Raw genomic sequence first — 20,466 nt, 5'->3', positions numbered from 1 at the left:
AATCAATCTTCAGGCACCATGCACCTGGGGCTTGGAGCCTTTATTGGCAAGCAGTGGGGATGGTGCCAGAGGAAAGGGCCCCCCCGGGAGAGTGGCTGGGTAAGGCAATGACTCCAGCCTCTGGGGGGGTGGGCTGTCCTGCTGGGCCGGGCCAGCCATGGGAGAGCTGTGCAAACACAGAAGACAAGCAGTTTTAGCCCTGGGCTCGCAGAAGGGTGGTCTTGTGCTGCTAGTGCTTTAAATGGAGCAGAACTGGGAACCACAAAAGGTTAGTGCAGTCAGGAGGGCACTGGACTGGGAGCCAGGACTCCTGGGCTCTATTCCCTGAGCTGGGCAGTCCCTTTTCCTCTGGGTGCCTGTTTACCCTCCCACCTTGGGTCTGTTACGACTGTGAGGTCTTCAGGGCAGGGACTGTTTCTCATTCTGTATTTGAGCTGCACCTGGACCAACAGGGGTCTCTGATCTTGCTCACGGGCTGCACTATGCCCAGTGCAACAGGGCCCCCCAATCTCGGTTGGAGTCTGTCCAGTGCCTGGCGCAACAGTCCCAACAACTGCAGAGTCCAGTGCAGATTGGCTCAATCACCCACCGGGCAGTGTCAGGACCCAGGTCAGGTGCCAGTAACCCATGGGGCAGAGCAGTGGACACAGCTTGACACTTGCCCCTCGGCAGCGCTCCCCCTCCGCGGAGAGGCAAAGCCAGTGCCAGCCCCACTGCAGTACTGTAGCGCCATCCAGAAGGAGACCTGCAATCAGAGAGGGAGGGATCAGAGCTGACCTGGGCCATCATGGGCCAGGCCTCCCATGGGACAAACCCAGAGCAGTTTTGTGTCCCCCATCTTTGGCCCCTCTCAATGCCTGACAGGGACGAGAGAGGGTGGGGGATGATCCCTGGATCTCAGCCACAGACTGGCCAGCATAAATTCACTCCCCCTCCCACAGGCCTGAGGTTGCCAGCTCCACAACCAGCAATAACTGGAGCAGAGCAGCCTAAGCTTGGGATGAACTGATTATGAAGCAGGGTGATAGGCCAGTGGGTTACAGTGTGGGGGCTCAGAAACAGGACTCCTAGGTTCCATCCCCAGCTCTGGGAGGGGAGAGGGGTCTAGTGGTTAGAGCGGCAGGGGAGGAGGGAGGTATGGGAGCCAGGACTCCTGGGTTCTGTTCTGTCCCTGGCTCTGCCGCTGACTCTCCAGTGACTTTGGGGGAGTCCCTTCGCTCTCTTGGTGCCTGTTTCCTTTCCGTCCTTTGTCTGTTCAGACTGAGAGCTCTTGGGGCAGGGCCTGTCTCCCACTGTGTCTGTGCTGCACCTGATCTTGTGGGGGGCAAGGCTTTTAGGTGCTACTGTAATACCAATAGAACAGCAGTGTCTCGAGCTAGGCTCTCTCTCTGTCTGAGTGCCGGTCTGTCCCTCAGCCCACCAGCTGCTGACCCTTACCTCATTAGTGAATTCATCTAGTGAGGGATCATTCCCATTTACAGATGGGGAAACTGAGGCACGGAGCAGGGAAAGGATGTAGAATGATAGAATTGTAGGACTGGAAAGGACCTCAGGAGGCCATCTAATCCATAGCCCCATGCTATGGCAGCGTTACATAGATCTAGCCCATCCCTGACAGGTGTGTGTCTAACTTGTTCTTGAAACCTCCAGTGACGGAGATTCCACATCCTCCCTGGGTGATCTGTTCCAGTGCTTAACCACCTGAGAGTTACAAAGTTTTTCCTGATAGCCACCTAAATCTCCCTTGCTGTGAATTAAGCCATTTATTTTTTGTTCTACCCTAGGTGGGCATGGAGAACAATTGCTCACCATCCTCTTTAGTACAACCTTTTACATATTTGAAGACTTATGTCCCCCTTCAGCCTTCAGTTCTCTCGCCTAAACATGCCCAATTCTTTCAACCATTCCTCACAAATCCTTGCTCTCCTATGGACTCTCCTGTTTGTTCAGAGCTTTCCTAAAGCGTGGGACACAAAACGGGACCCAGCACTCCAGCTGAGGCCTCAACAGTGCTGAGCAGAGCACAGCAATTACCTCCTGTGTCTTCCATCCGCCCCCTCCTGCTGACAGAGCCCAGCATGACATTTGCCCTTTTCACAACAGCATCATGCTCTTGGCTCATGTTCAATTTGTGATCCACTACCCCCCCAGATCCTTTTCTGCAACCCGACTGCCTACCCAATACGTCCCCATTTGATAGTTGTGCATTTCATTTTTCTTTCCTAAATGGAGTACTTTGCACTTGTCTGTATTGACTTTCACCTTGCTGATTTCAGATCAGTTCTCCAGTTTATCACCATCATTTTTCATTCTAATTCCATGCACCAAAGAGCTGGCAGCCCCTCCCAACTGGGCATCATCTGCAAATGTTATAAGCATATTCTTCACTCCATCATCCAAGGCATTAGTGAAATTACTGAATAGTCCCAGATCCAGGACAGACCCCTGCAGGACCCCACTGAATACATCCTCCCAGTTTGACAGCGAACCATTGAGAACTACTCTTTGAGGATGGTCTTTCAACCAGTTGTGCAGCCTTTTATAGCAATTTCATCTAGCCGACATTTCCCTAGTTTACTTAAGAGACTGTCCTGTGGGACTGTGTCAAAAGCTTTACTAAAGTCCAGAAATCATGTCCACTGCTTCCCCTTTATCCACTAGGCCAGTAACCCTGTCAAAGAAGGAAATTAGATTGGTTTGGTATGATTGGTTCTTGACAAACCCGTGCGGCTATTTCTTATAACCCTACTTTCTTCTAGGTGCTTACAAACTGGTTGTTTAACCATTTGTTCCAGTATCTTTCCTGTATTGTAGTTAGGCAGACTGATCTATACATTCTCAGGTCCTACTCTCCCCCCCCCTCCCCCCCCCGTTTTTAAAGACAGATACTATGTTACCCTTTTCCAGTCCCCTGGGACCTCACCATAATGGTTCTGAGATTGCTTTGGCTAGTTCCTTAAGTACCATCGGGCAATTTTCATCAGGCCCTGCCAACGTGAATACATCTAACTTATCTAAATACTATAAAATCATGGAACTGCAGGGCTGGAAGGGACCTCAAGAGGCCATCAAGTCCACCTCCCTGCACTGAAGCAGAACCAAGTAAAACCTAGACCATCCCTGACAGGTGTTTGTCCAACATGTCCTTAAAAACCTCCACTGATGGGGATTCCACAACCTCCCCTGAAAGCCTGTTCTAGAGCTTAACTACCATTATAGTTAGGAAGTTTTTCCTACTATAACCTAAATCTCTCTTGCTGCAGATTAAGCCCATGACTGTCTGTCCTACCTTCGGTGGACATGGAGAACATTGGCCTCTTTACAACAACCCTTAACATATATGAAGATTGTTCCCGCCCCCCCATCTCCTTTAATCTGTTCTTTCCCTAATCTGGTCTGAGATCCTTCCCCCATGCTAATAGTAATTGTTAAGCATCTGCTCCCAATTAACCTTTTTAGTGAAGACTGAAGCAAAAAAGGCATTAAACACTTCAACCTTCTCTCTCTCTCCTCCATTATATGCTCTCCTTCCCCATTGAGTAACGACCTACACTTTCCTTAGTCTTAGGCTGGGTCTACACTACCCGCCTGAATCGGCGGGTAGAAATCGACCTTTCGGGGATCGATTTATCGCGACCCGTTGGGACGCGACAATCGATCCTCGAATCGACGCTCTTACTCCACCAGCAGAGGTGGGAGTAAGCGCCGTCGACAGGAAGCTGCAGAGGTCGATTTTGCCGCCGTTCTCACAGAGGGGTAAGTCGGCTGCGATACGTCGAATTCAGCTACGCTATTCATGTAGCTGAATTTGCGTATCTTAAATCGACTCCCCCCTGTAGCGTAGATGTCGCCTCTGCTGTATTTAGAGACTCTCTTCTTGTACAAGGTCAGCAGCAGAGCTGGGAACAGAAACCAGAAGTCCTGCACCCCAGTGCCCTACCCATTATGCCAGTCAGCTGGTGTTGGCAAAGTGGCTGGGACCGTGGCACATCCTACCCCCTCAGCATTGGGAGTGGCTCCTGAACCCACCTTCAGAAAATGACTGCCTTGGTGGAGGGCTCAGTGCGGAGAGCTCTGCTCTCGAAGGCCAGGCCATTCCCAGGAAGGGGGGAGGCCAGGAGCGGGCACAGCCAGACGAGGTGCCACCTGTCCCCCAATGCCTCCTGCAGGTTGCGACGCCAGCCCAGGTCATAGCAGCGGCTCTTCCCAAACCACTCCCTGGTCGTCTGGCCACGCAGGCTTAGCAGCACGTGTAAGAACAGGAAGCTGGAGCAGAAGAGGAAACTGACCACGCAGGTGTCAGCCATGAAAGCATAGATGAAAGTCGAGGTGTTCACCTGGCCTGGGGAAACACAAGGGGGTGCAGTCAGTGCTAGGAGCCAGGCATTCCCCAAGGGTGCACCTAGCATCCCCCAGTCACAACCAGGTATTGGCATGTTCCCATTAACCCTGCTCTGCTCCCTGATCCACTAACATGCGCCTGCCTCTGGGGTAGGGTACAGGGACTGTTTATACTGGGATATCATAGTGGCCTCTGGAGTAGGAACTGAGGGAGGGCTTGGTGGCTCAGGTGACAGGGGAATGGGTTGTGGGGTTTCTAAGGAGCTGCCTATGCTGGAAGAGCCCCCGAGGTGCACACTCAAGCCACAATCTGCAAAAGCAACATGTGATTTAGGGGTTTCTCAGTTTCCAAGGAGATGTCCTAAAAGGGTCTATTTTTCAGAGGGTAGAGGATCAGCAATTTATAAAATCAGGGCCCTTTATGGAGCTTCTGGCTGATGCCCCAAATCACCAAATTTTGATCTGATGTTCCTGAGGCTCGGCTGCAACTCACAAAGTTTTTTTTATCTAGGTATTTCCTAGGTTTTTTTTTTTTAAATAAAATCAGTTGAGAACAGCTTGGTCCCAGGGAAACCAGTGGTGCTCAGTCCCCACATGTGGATGGACCCCTCCCGGCAGGTCCTGCCATGGCTGTACCCGTCAGCAGCATGAGCCACGGCATAAGGAGGAGGACGATGCTGTGCAGGGTGACTCCCTCGTGCAGGAGGCCCATGAAGACGTCAGCGTTGAGCAGGCTGGCGTAGAGCAGGGCCACCCAGCCGTGCAGCAGGAGGCACAGGAAGTAACGGTAGTTATGGTAGCCCACACACTGGCCCAGCAGCACACAGTGGTGGTCCCGGCGCAGCATGCACACATTGCAGGTGTAGCAGTGGAGACAGCGGGGGGGGACATGGGACTGGCAGGTGTAGCAGTACCTAGAAGGGAATCAGGGGGGTGATGCAGCGTTTCTCTGTCTCCCCCGCCACCCAGCATTCCAATAGCACATCATATTGTGCTTTCCCTAGGGCCGGAAATAGAGTGGCAGCCCCAAAAGCAGGGCAGTCCTGGGCAGGGAGTCCCCAGCAAAGGACAATGGGCAACTGTCCCCATCCCAATCCCAGGCCACTGCCATGCCCCATCTTGTAGAACTCAGTGAATGGCAGCATCTGACAGTGCTCTAGCACCAACCTAAAGTTTGCCCGGTGCTGAGCTGCAGCTGCCTCAGGTGGGGCGCAGGTACTGTTTACACAGGGATCCCATCCCTCGCCCTGCACAAAGATGAAGCCGCCATGGGGGTAGAGGGGAGTGGGGCTGTTTATACAGGGATCCCATCTCTCACCTGGCACAGAGATGCAGCCACCTCTGGAGTGGGGTACCAGGGCTGTTTACATAGGGATCCCTTACCTGGCCCTGAGATGAAGGTGTCTCTGGGCTGTGGGAGAGCCCTCTGCCTCCCTCTAGCCCAGCCATACTCACTCCCAGCCCTGTCCCACGGCGCTTTCGGACAGCATGACACCTTTGATGCTTGGGCTGGTGGTGACGAAGAGGCCCATGTTGCCCAGCACGTTGGCCAGGAGGAAGAGCAGGAGGGGCAGGTGCAGGGCCAGGGGCAGCTGGGTGGGCTCCGCAGCCCAGAGAAGCAGGCAGAGCACCTCTATGCACAAGGCCCCCATCAGGGCCACGGTCACACACAGGGGCAGGCACAGCGCGGCATCCAGGCGCTGCCACCGCCCGCCCCAGCCCGCCTGCATGGCTGCCAGGGGGCGCCCCACGCGAGCGCTCCCAGGGGCACAGATCAGCCTCTCCCGCCGGGTGGGGCGGGGGTGCTCACTGCCACCCTGGCCTAAGGGGAGGGGGCGTCTCTCCTGGGCCTGGTGCCCACCCCAAGATCTCTGCACCCGGGGGGGGGGTGTCTCTGTCCCGGGTCGGGGCTCTAGGGAGGCCTCTCTTTCACTCTCCTCGGCCTCCGCTTCCGCCTCCAGCTCGGGTGCGGCAGCGCGCCCGGCCAATCAGGGGCTGGGAGGGCCCCTTTGCCCAACCTTTCCTCTGACAGAAACCGCGATCGACCAATCACGATGCTCAGGGGGGAGACATGGTGCCCAGCGAGGGGAGCGGAGTCACCGTGCCCGGGGGAGACATGGTGCCCGGGGGAGTCATGGTGCCCAGCGAGGGGAGCGGAGTCACCGTGCCTGGGGGAGACATGGTGCCCGGGGGAATCATGGTGCCCAGTGAGGGGAACGGGGTCACCGTGCCTGAGGGCCCACAATGCCCATAGGTCTCAGATGAAATTAGCAGAGCTTTGCCCTTTTTCAAGGTGGCCACCCTACCCCCTTGTTCCCGGGCCCATGCTCTGTCCCGCTGCCACACCTCGGTGCAGTCCAGTCCCTGCCCTGGAGGTTCATTCCATGGTATCTCCTTTGGGTTGCTTGTTTGGTACAGACCCTCCCCTGCCAAGTGCAGGCCAGAGGCACCCACCATTCCACATGCTGTCCTGTGGGATGCCACACCCTGTGGTTGGACACATGCTGCCAGGCAGTGACAGTGCTGGACAGTGCCTTGAAATCCCAGAGCCAAGCGATTAGTGTTTGGGGTGGAGGGGGAACTGCCATTTTTGGGGAGGCAAATGGGCCCGGTCTGCAAAAGGTGAGGGTTCAGGTACCTGGAAATTTGGGTCCTCCTTTGAGATTTCCTCTCCGGCCCACAATCGCTAGCTACTTCTAGGAACTCCCAGCCCAGCCTGTGCTGCTAATAATAGCCCTGGTGTAACCAGAGCTACAGCACAGGGAGAGGGCACTTGAGACCTGCAGTGCTGCTGAATTGGGGGGAATCAGTGTTCTCTAAGTCAGCTCCCCTAGTCCCTACAGCTTTCCCTTCCCGGCGCATTCTTCCCACCTGAGCCCCCCTGCAGGTGCCTGGGGTGTTTATGTGTTGCTGGGATGGGGGTGGGGTACCAGGTCACAGCTTCGCTGCCAGGTGCTGGCTGGTGGATATGGTATTGCCCTCCCAGGTCTCCCCCCAGGCATGGCACTGGTCAGTGACATGTTCTTCCCTGCAGGGGACTTGCAGAATGGTAGTTAGACTTGTGCTTCTTGCAAGTATCTCCAAGAGCTTTGTGTGGGGTGCGGAGGGCGGGGGGAGTGTCAGTCCCTTGATTTTAGAGCTGGGAAACTGAGGCACTGAGCAGGGATGGAACTTGGTCAAGGTCACACAACAGGGCACTGGCAGAGCTGGGAGTGCAACCCGGGAATCCTGGCTCTATCACTGGCCAAGCTGCCTCCCTTTGATTTTTGCAGCTGACGCCATCCAAGCTCATTCCTTGGCCCTGGGTTCCTCCCGATGACTTAATGGCCTTTTCCAGGTCTGACACCTCTGCTCCTCATTGGGAACTGGCCGCCCCCAGCTCCCGCTGGGGCTTATTGTGCATTTCCTGTCCCCAGACCACCAGCAAGCCACCCTCCCTCCCCTCCAGGTACAAGGTCCCTTTAAGAGCCTGCAAGGAGGGAGGGTCGGGTCTGTGGCCTGCCAGCAGCTGTCCTCACCCTCCCTGGTTGGTGAGGACAGCCCCTCTATATCCTCCCCCTGGCCTTTTAAAGGTGGAACCTGATCCCCCTTCCCCAGGCTGATAATACTTAATGGGGACCAGTCACGTGGGTATTTTTTGACCAGGAGCTCGGGACAGGGCAAAGCTGCCAGCCACCAGGGGCAGGGGGATCTGACCTCCAGGAGAAGGGAGCTGGTGCCTTGGGCAAGGGGCAGTACAGAGCAGCGAGGAGGGCCTGTGAGAGGGACAACCGGAGGCTAAGGGGGAAGAGGGGACAGTCAGACGTGCAGAGAGGGACAAGAGGACAAGCCACAATGACCACGCAAGTAGAGAGCCATATCCAGTACAACCACTCGTACATGATGACCGAAGAGTACATGCAGCAGGAGGAGGACTGGGACCGGGACCTGTTGCTGGACCCCGCCTGGGAGAAGCAGCAGAGGAAGGTGGGTGGCTATGGGGGACAGTTATGGGCAGGGGAAGCAGGGTGGGAGCCTGCGAGAGCTGCTGTGGGGGGGTTCCCCTTGGTACCCAGGTTTGGAGAACTGGGCAAGGTGCTGTGTCTGCCTGATGGGGAGAGTCAGGGCCCATGGGGGAAACTCAGCAGGATGGGAACCTCAGAGAGGTGCCAGGCACTATGGTGAGAAGCTGGCCCAGGGCCCCATCTCTGCAAGCGAGAGAGTCAGGTGGGACTCAGGGGAGGGGGGGATCCTGAGCAGGAGAGAGGCCAAGTTAGGCACTGGATGGACAGGTACGGGATGCCATTACTGTAAAGATTTGGGGCTTTCGGGGGGCAGCCACTGACTGGTGCTACACGGGTGGGTGCAGGCCAGATCTCATCTCTGTGAGGGCAGCCTCCGAGCGGTGCCAGGTGCTTGGAGTTACAGGGGCCGGGCACAGGGCTCCATCTCTGCAATGGGCAGCCCCAGGTGTCCCGGGTTACAGGGGCAGGCAGAAGCCCCCATCTCTGCAAGGGCAGTCTCCAAGCAGTGCACAAGGTTGGAGAGCCGGGCTCCATGCCATGTAGGATTGTCAGGAGCCAAGCCCCAAAGTGGCGGGTGTGGGGAGGTGATCTTTGGAGCAGGCAGCTGCTGTGCAAGGGTAACTGATACGGCTTGATGCTCCTTCCCAGCCCCCAGCCCCAGATGGGTGACGCCAGCAGTGGGGAGTTCGAGGAGGCGGCTGTGTGTGTCCTGGAACAGAGTCTGTGGCATCCAAACTATGTCAGGAATGATGGGGATGCAAGAGCCCTGCTGGGCTAAATATATCCACCTGCCTCGCTGCGATCTGGGCAATCTGGGCTCGGGGCAGGCTGTGCACCAGGCTCCTCCAGGTGTATGTGGCATGCTTGCCCGCTTGGGCCGAGATGTTGTGTGTGCAGTGGCTGTGAGAACCTCGGGCGATTGGTTCACGCACACACACCACACACCCAAACTCTCCCTTGCAACAACCCCTGCAAACACTGACCCACAACAACCCCACTCACACACACGCAACAACACCCCTGCATACACTGACCCACAACAACCCCACTCATACACCCACAACAACCCTCTGCAAACACTGACCCACAACAACCCCCCTGCAAACACTGACCACCCACAAAAACCCCACTCCCACACACAACCTCCCTGCAAACACTGACACACAACAACCCCATTCCCACACACAACAACCCCCCTGCATACACTCACCCACAACAACCCCACTCTCACACACACACAACCTCCCTGCAAACACTGACCATCCACAAAACCCCACTCCCATACACAACCCCCCTGCATACTGACCCACAACAACCCCCCTGCACACACTGACCCACAACCCCACTCTCACCCCCACACCACAACCCCCCTACATACACTGACCCACAACAACCCCCCTGTACACTGACCCACAACTCCATTATCATACACACACAACTCCCCTGCATACACTGATCCATAACAACCCCACTCTCACACACATACAACCCCCTACATATACTAACCTACAACAATCCCACTCCTACACACAACTACCCTCCCACATACAGTGACCCACAACAAACTCACACACACACACAGATACACAACAGCTCCCCCCATTCTCTCTCTCTCACACACACACTCTCAAAGTGAGACACCCCCAGAGAGCAGTGGGCCTGATCCTGATCTCAGCCCGCAACACATCCAGGCTGTCTCCCTTGCAATTGATGCAGTACCACTGGCGTGAGTGGGAGCAGGAGCAGGCCCAGCGAATTCTGTGCCCCTTGCCCCAGGAACCTCTGTCAAGTCCATGTTCTTATGCCCAGGTGGATCGGGCCCAGGAACCCCTAGAGCCAGAGCACAACCCAAACTGCTAACCCGAAGCCCCTGGTCCCAGCACCACAGAACTCTCGGCTGAGGCGTGCCCAGGGGGCTGCAATATGGCAGGCGTGCACATTGCTGTTCTCCGTCGGGCGCGGGTGCCACGTGTCCCCTTCCTTTGGTTCTGCCCAAACCATTGGAGTCTTTCTCCCCTGGTCTGCCACTGCTGCAGGGAGCTTTGAGCAGGTGGGGATGGCACAAGGTGGGATGTTCCTTCCTCCTACCAGCCCTAATCTTGATCCCCAGCCCCCCGGGATCCTCTCCGCCTGTGCCCCGTGGGGCAATAACACCAGGCTCTAACCTGGCACCCTATATCCAGGGAGGTGGCACAGCTACATCAGGTGAGGAAAGGCTATTAGAGCCTCTGTGTCCAGGGGACAGCCAGGCTGCTCCTCCTGGCAAGGAGCACTGTCCGGCTAGGGGCACATCACAGATAATGCCACCCTCCTTGAAGTAGTTGCCTCCAATGTAAAAGTCAGGATGTAGGGTCAGGGCAGGACCTGATCCTCCCTACACCAGGGCAATTCTGGGGATCTCTGGTTGACTCTGGATTGGGCCTGGGGAAGCTGAGATCAGAATCCGGCCTTGGTCTCGTTGCAGTCAGGGGGTGACTCTGGAGATCAGAATTTAGCCCTTTCTGTTGGCACAAGTCCCCACCGAATGGTGCTGCTGTCTAGGTCAAGCTGCAGGCTGGGTATTGCCAGCCCTTATCCAGCCTGCACAATGCTGCCCTGAGTCCCACAAGTACCACTCGCTCACACTAGAGCGCTTGGGCCACCGCTCCCCACCCTCCCCATACAGATGTTTGCCTGTCCCTGCTCACCTGTTGTCTCATTGACACACGGTCCTGTCAGCCTGTGGAACTCACTGCTACACCCTGAACTCTAGCAATTGGGGTCAAGAAGGTGTTTTCTCTGGGGGCAGGTTATCCTACCACTGCAGGGCTCTTGCCCCTTCCTCTGAGCAGCTAGTGCTGGGTATTGGGGTGACAGGATACTAGGGTAGGTGGGCCCTGAGCTGACCCTAGTGGGCCACGCCTGTGCGAGTTTGCACCGGCTCTTTGTTAGACTCTTGTGTTAAGTTGTCAGGGAAGGGCCCAGTGCACAAGTGGTGTGTGTGCGTATGTGTGTGTGGAACCCAGTGTGTCAGTGCTTTGGGTATGCATGTGCGTGTGTGTGTGTGTGTACCCTGGTGTACCAGTGTTATGCAGATCAGTGCTCTGGGTGTCTGTGTGTGTGTACTCTGATGTGTCAGTGCTGTGTTTGTGTGTGTGCACACCCCAGTGTGCCAGTGCTTGGGAGGGTGCCAACATGACACAGACAGGTGACCTGCCCGATTGTTCCATCTGAGAACCTAACACTCCCTCAGGGATCCCCATCCCCCAAGCCGCCTGTTGGAGGAATCTGCATGTCTTGATTTTTTCCCCAGAGAGTCTGATTAAGTTGTATGCTGTTTGGGGCAGGGACTGTCATTCTGTTCTGTGTTTGTACCGTGCTTAGCACAACGGGGGATCCTCAGCACTACCCCAGTACAAAGAATAGGCGTTTGATCAGAGCAGGGGATTGTCTGTTTTGAGTCCCTCACCCCCTTGTTAGTGGAGCAGGGATAGTTTTGTGTGCTTGGGAAGCTGTTCCTGCTGATGCGAGTGTTTTGGGGGATTGGGAAGGGGGATCAGGTGGCTGCTGCTATTCCAGACGCCCTGTCCTTGTAAGGTGGTTTCTATAATAAACTGCCCCCCCCACCCTCTGTCCGCCCCCCGCTGCTTCCCGGGTGGGGTGAGCTCATGTGGGTATTTTGGAAGAGGACACCTCTTAATTAGGCTATGGCCTAGGAGAAGGGGGCAGGGTGGGGTGGGGGCTACAGCAGCCCCACAGCCTGGGTGGGCCTTGCTGTTGGGCTCCTGTGGGAGAGGCTATTTAAAGAGGTCTGGAAGAGACCGTGAATCAACTACAGAGACGGGGGTGGGGGGGGCACACTTGCTCCCATGGGCAGAGCAAGTGGCTTCAAGAGGATTGTGTGTGTGTGTGCTTGTGGGACAGGGGGGAGGGTGAGTGCCAGGGGCTGAGGGGAGTGGGGTCCAGTGATTAGGGCACTGGCTTGGGAGCCAGGACTCCTGGGCTCTGTTCTCAGATCTGGGAGGGGATGTGGGATCTAATGGTTAGAGTGGGGATGGGGGGCTGGAATTCAGGACTACTGGGTTCTCTTTCCACATTTGCTGTGTGACATTGCACCGGTCTCTCTGCCTCGATTTCCCTGTCTGTAGGATGGGACTAGTGCTATCTACAGACAGGTGTTTGCAGAGCACCTTGCAGTCCTTCTGGGAGAAGGGTTTCCTGGTATTCCTGTCGGAGGTGCGCCACCGCCAGCTCGCAGGCCTGCTCTACCCCGAATGTTCTGCAGAGCCCCACACAGCCAGCCCACAGGCCAACTCTACCCAGAATGCCCTGTTCTCATGTGCTCCCTCTGCCCTGCACAAGGCCAATGTAAGCTGTGGAAATGGCTGCATGAGGGGCTGGGGCATGTGTGGAGGGACCACACTGCAGCAGGGCTGGGAATGTGCTGCTGTTCCGGCACAGGAGCTCCTGTCTATGCTAAGGGCCCTTAGACTCACACAGTCTGACCCCCTGCAGCACCTTCCCTTGAGCCGATTCCTGCCCCAGCCCAGATCTGGTGGCAGGACCATCGCCTAGAGCCTTCTGGCCTGGATTTAAAGCCCCCAAGGACTGGGGAATCTCCTCCCCCCATCCAAGGGGAAGCTACCCAGTGGGGAATCCCCCTCCCTGCTAAACATCTGCCTTCGTTCCAGAGTGGATTTGTCCAGCATCTGCTCCCAGCCACTGGCCCTGCTAGGCCTTTGTCTGTGAGATTCTCGAGTCCCCATGGATCAGAAATCTCCCATGTTGGTGCCTCTAGCCCTGGATCAAGGTCCATCCACATCCCCCCATCCCCCATCATGCTGAATCATGGGAGCTGCTTCAGTCTCTGGCCAGCAGGCAGGTTCCCAGCAGGCAGGTGGTTCTGTGCACCCTCCTCCCTGGTCTTTCACAGCGCAGCCCCAGGACTGGATGCAAGGTCTCAGTTGGGAGATGGAAGGGGTATCTCTGAGTTGTGGGGTACAGCCAGAATTGGGGAAGGAGCAGAGAGGGATCTGCCCTGAGGATGCTCAAGTGCTCGCTGCTTGGAGGTCCACAACTGGAGGAGGCCGAGATGCAGCCATACACTTTCTTGAGCAACCGGCAGGACGGGGGGAGGTCTGTGTGGCTGAGCATCAGGGGAACGAGACTAGTGGAGGGGGGTGAAAGCTGGAGAGGGCAGAGAGCCTGGGTGAATCTCAGAGGGAGCAGCCTTGGCCAAGAGATGGGCAGGGTGGGGAACTGGAGACATGCCGGGAGAACAAAGCTCTCCCTGACCCCCGCAATGGAAGGGAAGATGGGGGGAAGGGATGTGTGGGGATGGATGGACAGAGAGATGACTGGAATGGGGAGAAGGGAAGAAAGGCTGGCTGGAGAGAGGGGTGCCCAGGGAAGGCTGGATGGCTGGAGGCGGGTGCTGGATGGCCAGATGAATAGATTCTGGTGCAGTGTGTGTAGATGTGGGTGGATGAGCACAGGCCAAGCTGGGAGTGGGGAAGCTCCCCCCTCCCCCCATGCTGCGTCAGCTCCCAGCGTATTTACCAGCACCCACAGGGAGGGCGGCCCCTCAGACTATTGTGTTAGCTGGAGCCAAATCCCTTAAGCCCTTGTAAATAGCGGGGAATGAGCCACAAATACTCCTGCCATAACAAAGGATTAGCCCCAGGGGATCCCAGCCCGCTGCCAGGCACAGGACAGAGCTTCCCAGTGCCAGTGGAAATCCAGCTGTGCCGCAGCTTCCGCTGCCCAGGTAGATGCCTGCTGGGTGAGCAGGGAGCCAGAGTGCTGGCGCGTGGCTGGGGGAGTGGTGGGGTAGGGGCTGGGAGCAAAAGCAGCTTCCCCAGAGACACACCAGGCCAGCCTCCTGTCAGGCAGCATAGACCAGTGGCTGTTGGGACTTTTCCGGCATGGCCCCGTAGTGTAGACACAACTTACACCGACAAAAGGAGTAGGAACCCCTCCCTAAAGGCAGGGTTATGTCTACACATGCCCTTCGTCTGCACAGCTGTGTCTGCTCTGGGAGCTACAGCAGTCAGGGTGTTTTGTTCACATCTCCGACTTACCTCACTATGCTGATATAGCCCCGGCTAGGACGCTGGAGTGTGAGCCAGGGTGCATGGCTTCTAATCCCACCTCTGGGAGGGGAATGGTATCTAGGGGTTAGAGCACAGGGGCTCTGAGCCAGGACTTCTGGGTTCTATCCCTAGCTCTGGGAGGGGCATGGGATCTAGTGGTTGAGAAGGAGGTGGGACTGGGACTCAGGACTCCTGGGTTCTATTCCCACCTTTGCCTTTGACCTTGGGCAAGTTACTCTTGATGCTGCTGTTACTCCCCTCTGGATGCTGCTGTTTGCCCTCCCCCCATTTGTCTGAGCTCTTGGAGGCAGGCTGTGTCTCTTGTCTGTGCAGCGCCTAGTACGCCAGAGGCTGATCCCAGTTAGGATTTGTTCAGCGCCCATTCCAGGGGGAGCTGCCCCACTAGGAAATCCCTGCTAAACATTTCCCCTTCTTCCCAGGGTGGGTTTGGCCAGCGTTGGCTCCTGGCTCTGCTCAGCTTTTGTCTGTGAGATTCATGAGCCTCCTCAGGTCTGAAATGTCCCCATGTTCACGGCTCTAGCTTGGGATGCAGCCCGCTCTGAATTGCAGGGCTGCTTTAGTGTCTGGCCAGGTGGCAGGATCCCAGCCTGTGGGCTGTTCCTGTGGCTCCTCTCTGCCCCTCCCCAGGCTTTCACAGTGGGGCTGTGGGCTCTGCCACATTGTGTACAGAGGCCCCATCCCCTCCCTGCACTGCCCACTCACGGTCTGCACATCCTGGGATCACATTAGCCCTTACACTGAGAGCTCGTGTCTAGGAAACCCACCTGGCACAGTCCCCTGGTAGGGCTGGGCCTTGTACAGGGGCTTATGAGTCTGCTGCTGGCCTCTGTGAATGGAGAGTCATTTAGCTCCAGCCAGAGAGGCAGGGCTCTGTGTCTAGTGGGGTCCTGCAGGGATCGGTTCCAGGCCAGGTGCTGATTAACATTTTAATCAGTGACCAGGAAGTAAATATTAAGTTACTGCTGGTGAAGTGTGCACATGACACAAAGATGATGGTGTGATCAGGTCGGGCCATTCCTTGATCACTTGGTAGAGTGGGCCCATTCAAACCCCGTGTTTTAATACAGCCAAATGCAAAGTTATACTCCTGGGGGCAAGGAGGGCAGGTCAGCCCCTGCAGAATGAGGGACAGTGTCCTGGGAAGCAGTGACTGAAAAAGACCTAGCGAGTCAGAGTGGACCAGCAACTCAGCATGAGCTCCCAGTGTGACTGCCCAAAAAGAGCGAATGTGGCCCATGGATGAATAAACGGGAGTAGCTGGGTGGTGATTTTCCCTCAGGACATGGCACTGATGGGCTGGTACTGGGACTGCGTATAGCGCTGGGATCCACACTTTAGACTGGATGTTGAGAAAGTGGAGAGGGTGCCGAAAAGAGCCACAACAAACGATTCAAGGGCTGGAGAAAATGCCTGATTATGAGAACGGGAAAGAGCTCCATCTGTTTAGCGTCTCCAAAAGAAGATTTAGATTGATCATGGTGTACAAGGACCTTCGCGGGGAGAAAGCCCTGGGTACTAGAGGGCTCTTTAATCTAGCAGAAACAGGCAGAACAAGAACCATAAGAACATAAGACTGGCCATACTGGGTCAGACCAATGGTCCTTCTAGCCCAGTAGCCTCTCTGCCGACCGTGGCCAGTGCTAGGTGCTTCAGAGGGAATGAACAGAACAGGTACTCATCAAGTGATCCATCCCCTGCTGCCCATTCCCAGCTTCTGGAAACAGATGCTAGGGATACCATCCCTGTCCATCCTGGCTAATAGCCATTGTTGGACCTATCCTTCATGAACTTATTTTTTGAACCCTATTATAGTCTTGGCCTTCACAACATCCTCTGGCAGAGTTCCACAGGTTGCCTGTGCATTGTGTGAAGAAATATGTCCTTTCCTTTGTTTTAAACCTGCTGCCTATTAATTTCATTTTGTGACCCTAGTTCTTGTGTTATGAGAAGGAGTAAATAACACTTCCTTATTCACTTTCTCCACACCAGTCATGATTTTGTAGACCTCTATCCTATCCCCTCTTAGTCGTCTCTTTTCCGAGCTGAAAAGTCCCAATCTTATTAATCTCTCCTCATACGGAAGCTGTTCCATACCCCTCATCATTTTTGTTGCCCTTTTCTGAACCTTTTCCAATTCCAACATATCTTTTTTGAGATGGAGTGACCCCATCTGCACGCAGTATTCAAGATGTGGGCGTACTAGGCTTGGAGTAAAAGCCAGACAACCTCAAATGAGAAATAAGGCCCGTTTTTTACAGGGACGGTGACAACCTAGTGGAACAAACCCCCCAGGGCAGGGTGGATTCTCCAGCTCCAGCAGGGAGATCAGACAGCAAGTGTGAAAAATCGGGACCGGGTGGCGGGGTAATAGGAGCCTATATAAGAAAAAGATCCAAAAATCGGGACTGTCCCTATAAAATTGGGACATCTGGTCACCCTAAACTCCAGGCTGGCTGCCTTTCTGGAAGATGCTTTAGTCAAATACAAGTCTCACAGTGCTCAATGCAGGGGTGCCTGGGGGACATTCTCTGGCCTGTGATACACAGGAGGGCAGACTACATGATCTAATGGTCCCTTCTGGCCTTGAAATCTATTAAATGGAGCCACCGAGAGGGGAAAGGGCTTGTTCAAGGCCAGTAGCCGAGCTGGGAATGGAAGCCAGGTGTCCTGATGGCAGGTGCAATGCATAAGCCATTAGTCCATGCTGCCTCCCTTAAGATTTCATTGTCGCTCAGGCCTTGGGGCTGGATGCTGAAAAGGCGCCTGCTCCACATCTCTGTGTCATCCACTGAGCCCTCTGGCAGAGCTCAAGGGGGGGTGCACGTCCCTGGTGACACCTTGGGGGCCTGCTCAGGCGCGGGAGGTGGCAGCTTGGCATTCGGATGATGCTATGAAATTCTAGGGCCCCCTAAAAATAACCCTGTGGCTGAGCTGGAGAAAATGTTGCAACAAGGCAGGAAGAATCTATTTATAAATCATCCAGCCTGGTCTCCAGAGCTGGGTCTGTCTGGGCAGGGAGCTCAGCTCGCAACAGGGCACAGGGGCTTGCAGGTAGCACGCTGGGCTGGGAGTCAGAACTGCAGGGTTTTGTCCCCAGGTCTAGTGGGCTAGAGCCGGGGGTGCTCCTAGGTCCTATTCCGAGCTCTGCTGCAGAACTTGGGCAAGTCCTGGCCTTTCTTGGTGCCTCTTTCCCCTCCCACTCGTTGTCTGTTCAGACTGTGAGCTGTCTGGGGTAGGGACTGTCCCTCGCTGTGGGTTTCTGCAGCGACCAACATGACAGGCCCCTAGAAGCTACTGTCATCTAGCAGTGATTTTAACAATGAGCGCTCTTCTCCCATATGTTGTTGGTCAGTTCCAATTAGGAGCATTCAGATAACTGTAAAGATACCAAAGTGCCACAGATCTTGAATCAGTCCGGCTAGAAACTCTTCCCCCTTCAGTCCATCTCCTTAGGTTGCCACGAACCTTTAAGTTCTCCCATCAGCCATAGAGTCTCTCTGAGCTTACATCTTTTAAACCTTCTTTATGCTTCAGCGAGGTCCCAAAGGGATCCTAAGGAGATTGTGGTGGGTGTGGGCTAGGCTTTCCCATTGTGCTCTTCCTGGCTGGGAATTTTCAGGATTTCCCTTTCTTTCCCCTGGGAATAGTTCTTGCTCAGCTGTTGTGTTGTGCTGCCGGGATGGGGTGGGGAGCACGGGTCCAGGACGTCCTCTGCGGCATCAGTGCAGAGTAGAGTTTTCATGGGGGATGGGCGAGGAATAGAGTGCAAGGTGGAGGGTGATTCCAAGGGACTATTAGGATGACCCTAGATAATCCAGCCAGTCAGGGGGCATCCTAACCCCCCTCCCCTCACCCACCCAACCTCCTTCCAACCCAACCTTGCAGACCCTCAGCATGGGGCATCCACAGCTCTCCAATAGGGACTTAAAGCTACAAGGTGTGAGTGTGTGGCAGTGTATCATCGCCTCTGCTGTATTGCATAAGATCGGTGTGTGTGTGAGAGAGGGCCCCACGGCCCCCTGAGGGAGAGAATTGGGGCCAGGATGTAAAAAGAGAGTGACAGTGCCCCCGAATGGAGTCAGACCTACACTAGAGAAATATCCTCGGCTATAGACCTGCTCTAATGCCCAGCCCATTTATGCCACACCTTGTAATCACCACTCCCCCCCCCACAGAGAAGTATGCGAGCACGCATGTAGTCACCTGCATGTGCACCAGGTGCTTTACAGTGGGGCTCTGCAGACCCCCAGGCCTGGTGCTGCCAACCCCTGTAGTTTCATTGCAGCTCTCCTGCTGTTTGGTCTTTCCCATCAATCCCCAGCTCCCGGAGTCCTGGGAATCTCCACTCCCATTTAAACCCAAAGGAGCTCGCTCACCCTAGGGGATCAGGGAAGCCGGAAGGTGTGACCCCAACAGTGTTAGTGTGCCCAGGGGTGGGAGGGGCACATGGAGTGGGGGAGCAGCAATGCATTCTGTGATACTCTGCTGTGCAGTGGGAGGGGTGGCAGGGCTAGTGGGACTATGGTTAGAGCCACCCAGGTCCCATCTAGCCCATCCCCCTGCCCAGGAAATCCCAGACGCTGAATCCCAGCAGCTGTTCTGTTCAGGGTGGCTGGAGGTGGGGGACTAGAACAGCTGTTCCCTCCCCCTGCCATGTTCTATCTTAGTCATGTTAGGAATGAGGCTGCATCCTGTCTGCAGGGTGGGGGTGGGGGGTGTCCCGTCCACCCAACCCCACGCTGGGCCGGGCAGGCAAAGGGAGCAGGAACACTCTGCACTGAGGAGGGGAGGGGGGCCTGTGGGCCAGGATTTCCAGTGTCCCCTCTCAGGAGTGGGGGTGGCAGCCAGCCGGGGCCCTTTGGCTGCGGCCTGCCAATCATGAGCTCACCCCTCTGGGATGCCCAGGTACACCCTGTCCCCCACCAGGCACGGTGTCGTGTGCCATCTAGATCTGCAGAGTCGAGTCGATGCATTGCTGTAGGCCTGACTCACGCACCCACTCCCGGACAACCAGGCTCCCAGGCTGGGGCTAAATATGGGGAGGCGTTGTGGGCAGGGACACGCACGCACCAGCAGGGGGAACAGTGTCTCTCTCTCTCTCTCTCACACACAGTCTCTCTCTCTCCCTTCCTTGCAGCCAGCCAGGAGGGGTGCAGTGGGGGCCAGCAGCGTTTGTGTTATTAGCAGAACTCAGGGAGTCCCGGGGTCAGCAGTGCATTAAGGGGGAGCTGGGAGTGTTGCAGGTGCAGGGTCCATGTGGTTTGGGAGGGTAGGTTAAAAGAAGAGGGTGAAGGCTCAGCAATAGGGGGCGTTGGGGTGGGGCTGGCCAGCCCTCAGGTTAGGTGTGGGGTCCCCAGGACTGGGGTGGGGAGCAGGGTTAGGGGCAGGGCAGGCCAATACCAGTGTTGGGGTGGGGCTCACCGGGGTTAGGGTCAGGGGACCGTGTGATGCCAGGGTTGGCGGTGGGCTTAAGGGTAGAGCTTGGTGATGTTGATGTTAGGGGCAGGGCTTGCCCATCCCAGGGTGGGGTTAGGGTCAGAGGTCAGCGATGTGGGGGTCAAGCCTGTGCTTGGCTTGTGCGGTAAGGCTCGTGGGGGCCCTGACTCTGGTGAGAATCAGCTCCTTGTGCCAAGGGCCTGGCACAGTGCCCTGGGAACCCAGCTGGGCTGGGTCCCCTCCAGCGAGCAGAGCCTTGATCCTGCTGATGCAGGGAGCTGAGCAGGACATGGTCCTGGGGGGAGGTGGGTGCTGTGGAGTGAGGAACAAAATATCGGGACACATGGGGGGGGAAACAGAATGCAAATATCAGGACAATATCAATACCAAACAGCGGTTGGGACGTGGGACAAACAACTAAATATCGAGTATCAGAGGGGTAGCTGTGTTAGTCTGGATCTGTAAAAAGCAACAGAGAGTCCTGTGGCACCTTTAAGACTAACAGATGTATTGGAGCATAAGCTTTCGTGGGTGAATACCCACTTCGTTGGATGCATGTAGTGGAAATTTCCAGAGGCAGGTATAAATATGCA

The 20,466-nt window shown here is 55.8% G+C and overlaps 2 protein-coding genes across 2 annotated transcripts in view; one reads left to right on the top strand and one right to left on the bottom strand.

The window, feature by feature from the left end:
• Positions 1-14: 14 nt before the first annotated feature.
• On the bottom strand, positions 15-6,318 carry ZDHHC24 (zinc finger DHHC-type containing 24). The gene is made up of 4 exons (XM_034776582.1): positions 5,797-6,318; positions 4,978-5,255; positions 4,030-4,342; positions 15-745 (listed from the first exon to the last, which is right to left on the bottom strand). Exons 1-3 carry the CDS (start codon positions 6,069-6,071, stop codon positions 4,032-4,034), a joined length of 864 nt encoding a protein of 287 aa, XP_034632473.1. The 5' UTR covers positions 6,072-6,318; the 3' UTR covers positions 15-745; positions 4,030-4,031.
• A 1,857-nt stretch (positions 6,319-8,175) lies between these two features.
• ACTN3 (actinin alpha 3) overlaps positions 8,176-20,466 on the top strand; it is a 31,575-nt gene continuing 19,284 nt past the window's right edge. The window contains exon 1 of the mRNA XM_034777168.1: positions 8,176-8,307. Coding sequence (XP_034633059.1) covers positions 8,176-8,307 — 132 coding nt within the window. The remainder of the gene's footprint in view (positions 8,308-20,466) is intronic.

Source organism: Trachemys scripta, chromosome 7 (genome assembly GCF_013100865.1).
Source record: "Trachemys scripta elegans isolate TJP31775 chromosome 7, CAS_Tse_1.0, whole genome shotgun sequence".
Lineage (NCBI taxonomy): Eukaryota > Metazoa > Chordata > Testudines > Emydidae > Trachemys > Trachemys scripta.
Note: the sequence above shows the minus strand (reverse complement) of the source record. Positions and strands in the feature narration are given on the sequence as shown.

Bases quoted from the DNA above. Each gene is read 5' to 3' on its own strand.
- ZDHHC24 (XM_034776582.1), bottom strand. From the start codon at position 6,071: ATGCAGGCGGGCTGGGGCGGGCGGTGGCAGCGCCTGGATGCCGCGCTG. The intron at 5,256-5,796 runs GTGAGTATGGCT...ATTCCCTTCTAG, and splicing joins GCCGTGGGACAGGGCTGGGA to GTACTGCTACACCTGCCAGT. The intron at 4,343-4,977 runs GTACAGCCATGG...GTGTTTCCCCAG, and splicing joins GTGGCTCATGCTGCTGACGG to GCCAGGTGAACACCTCGACT.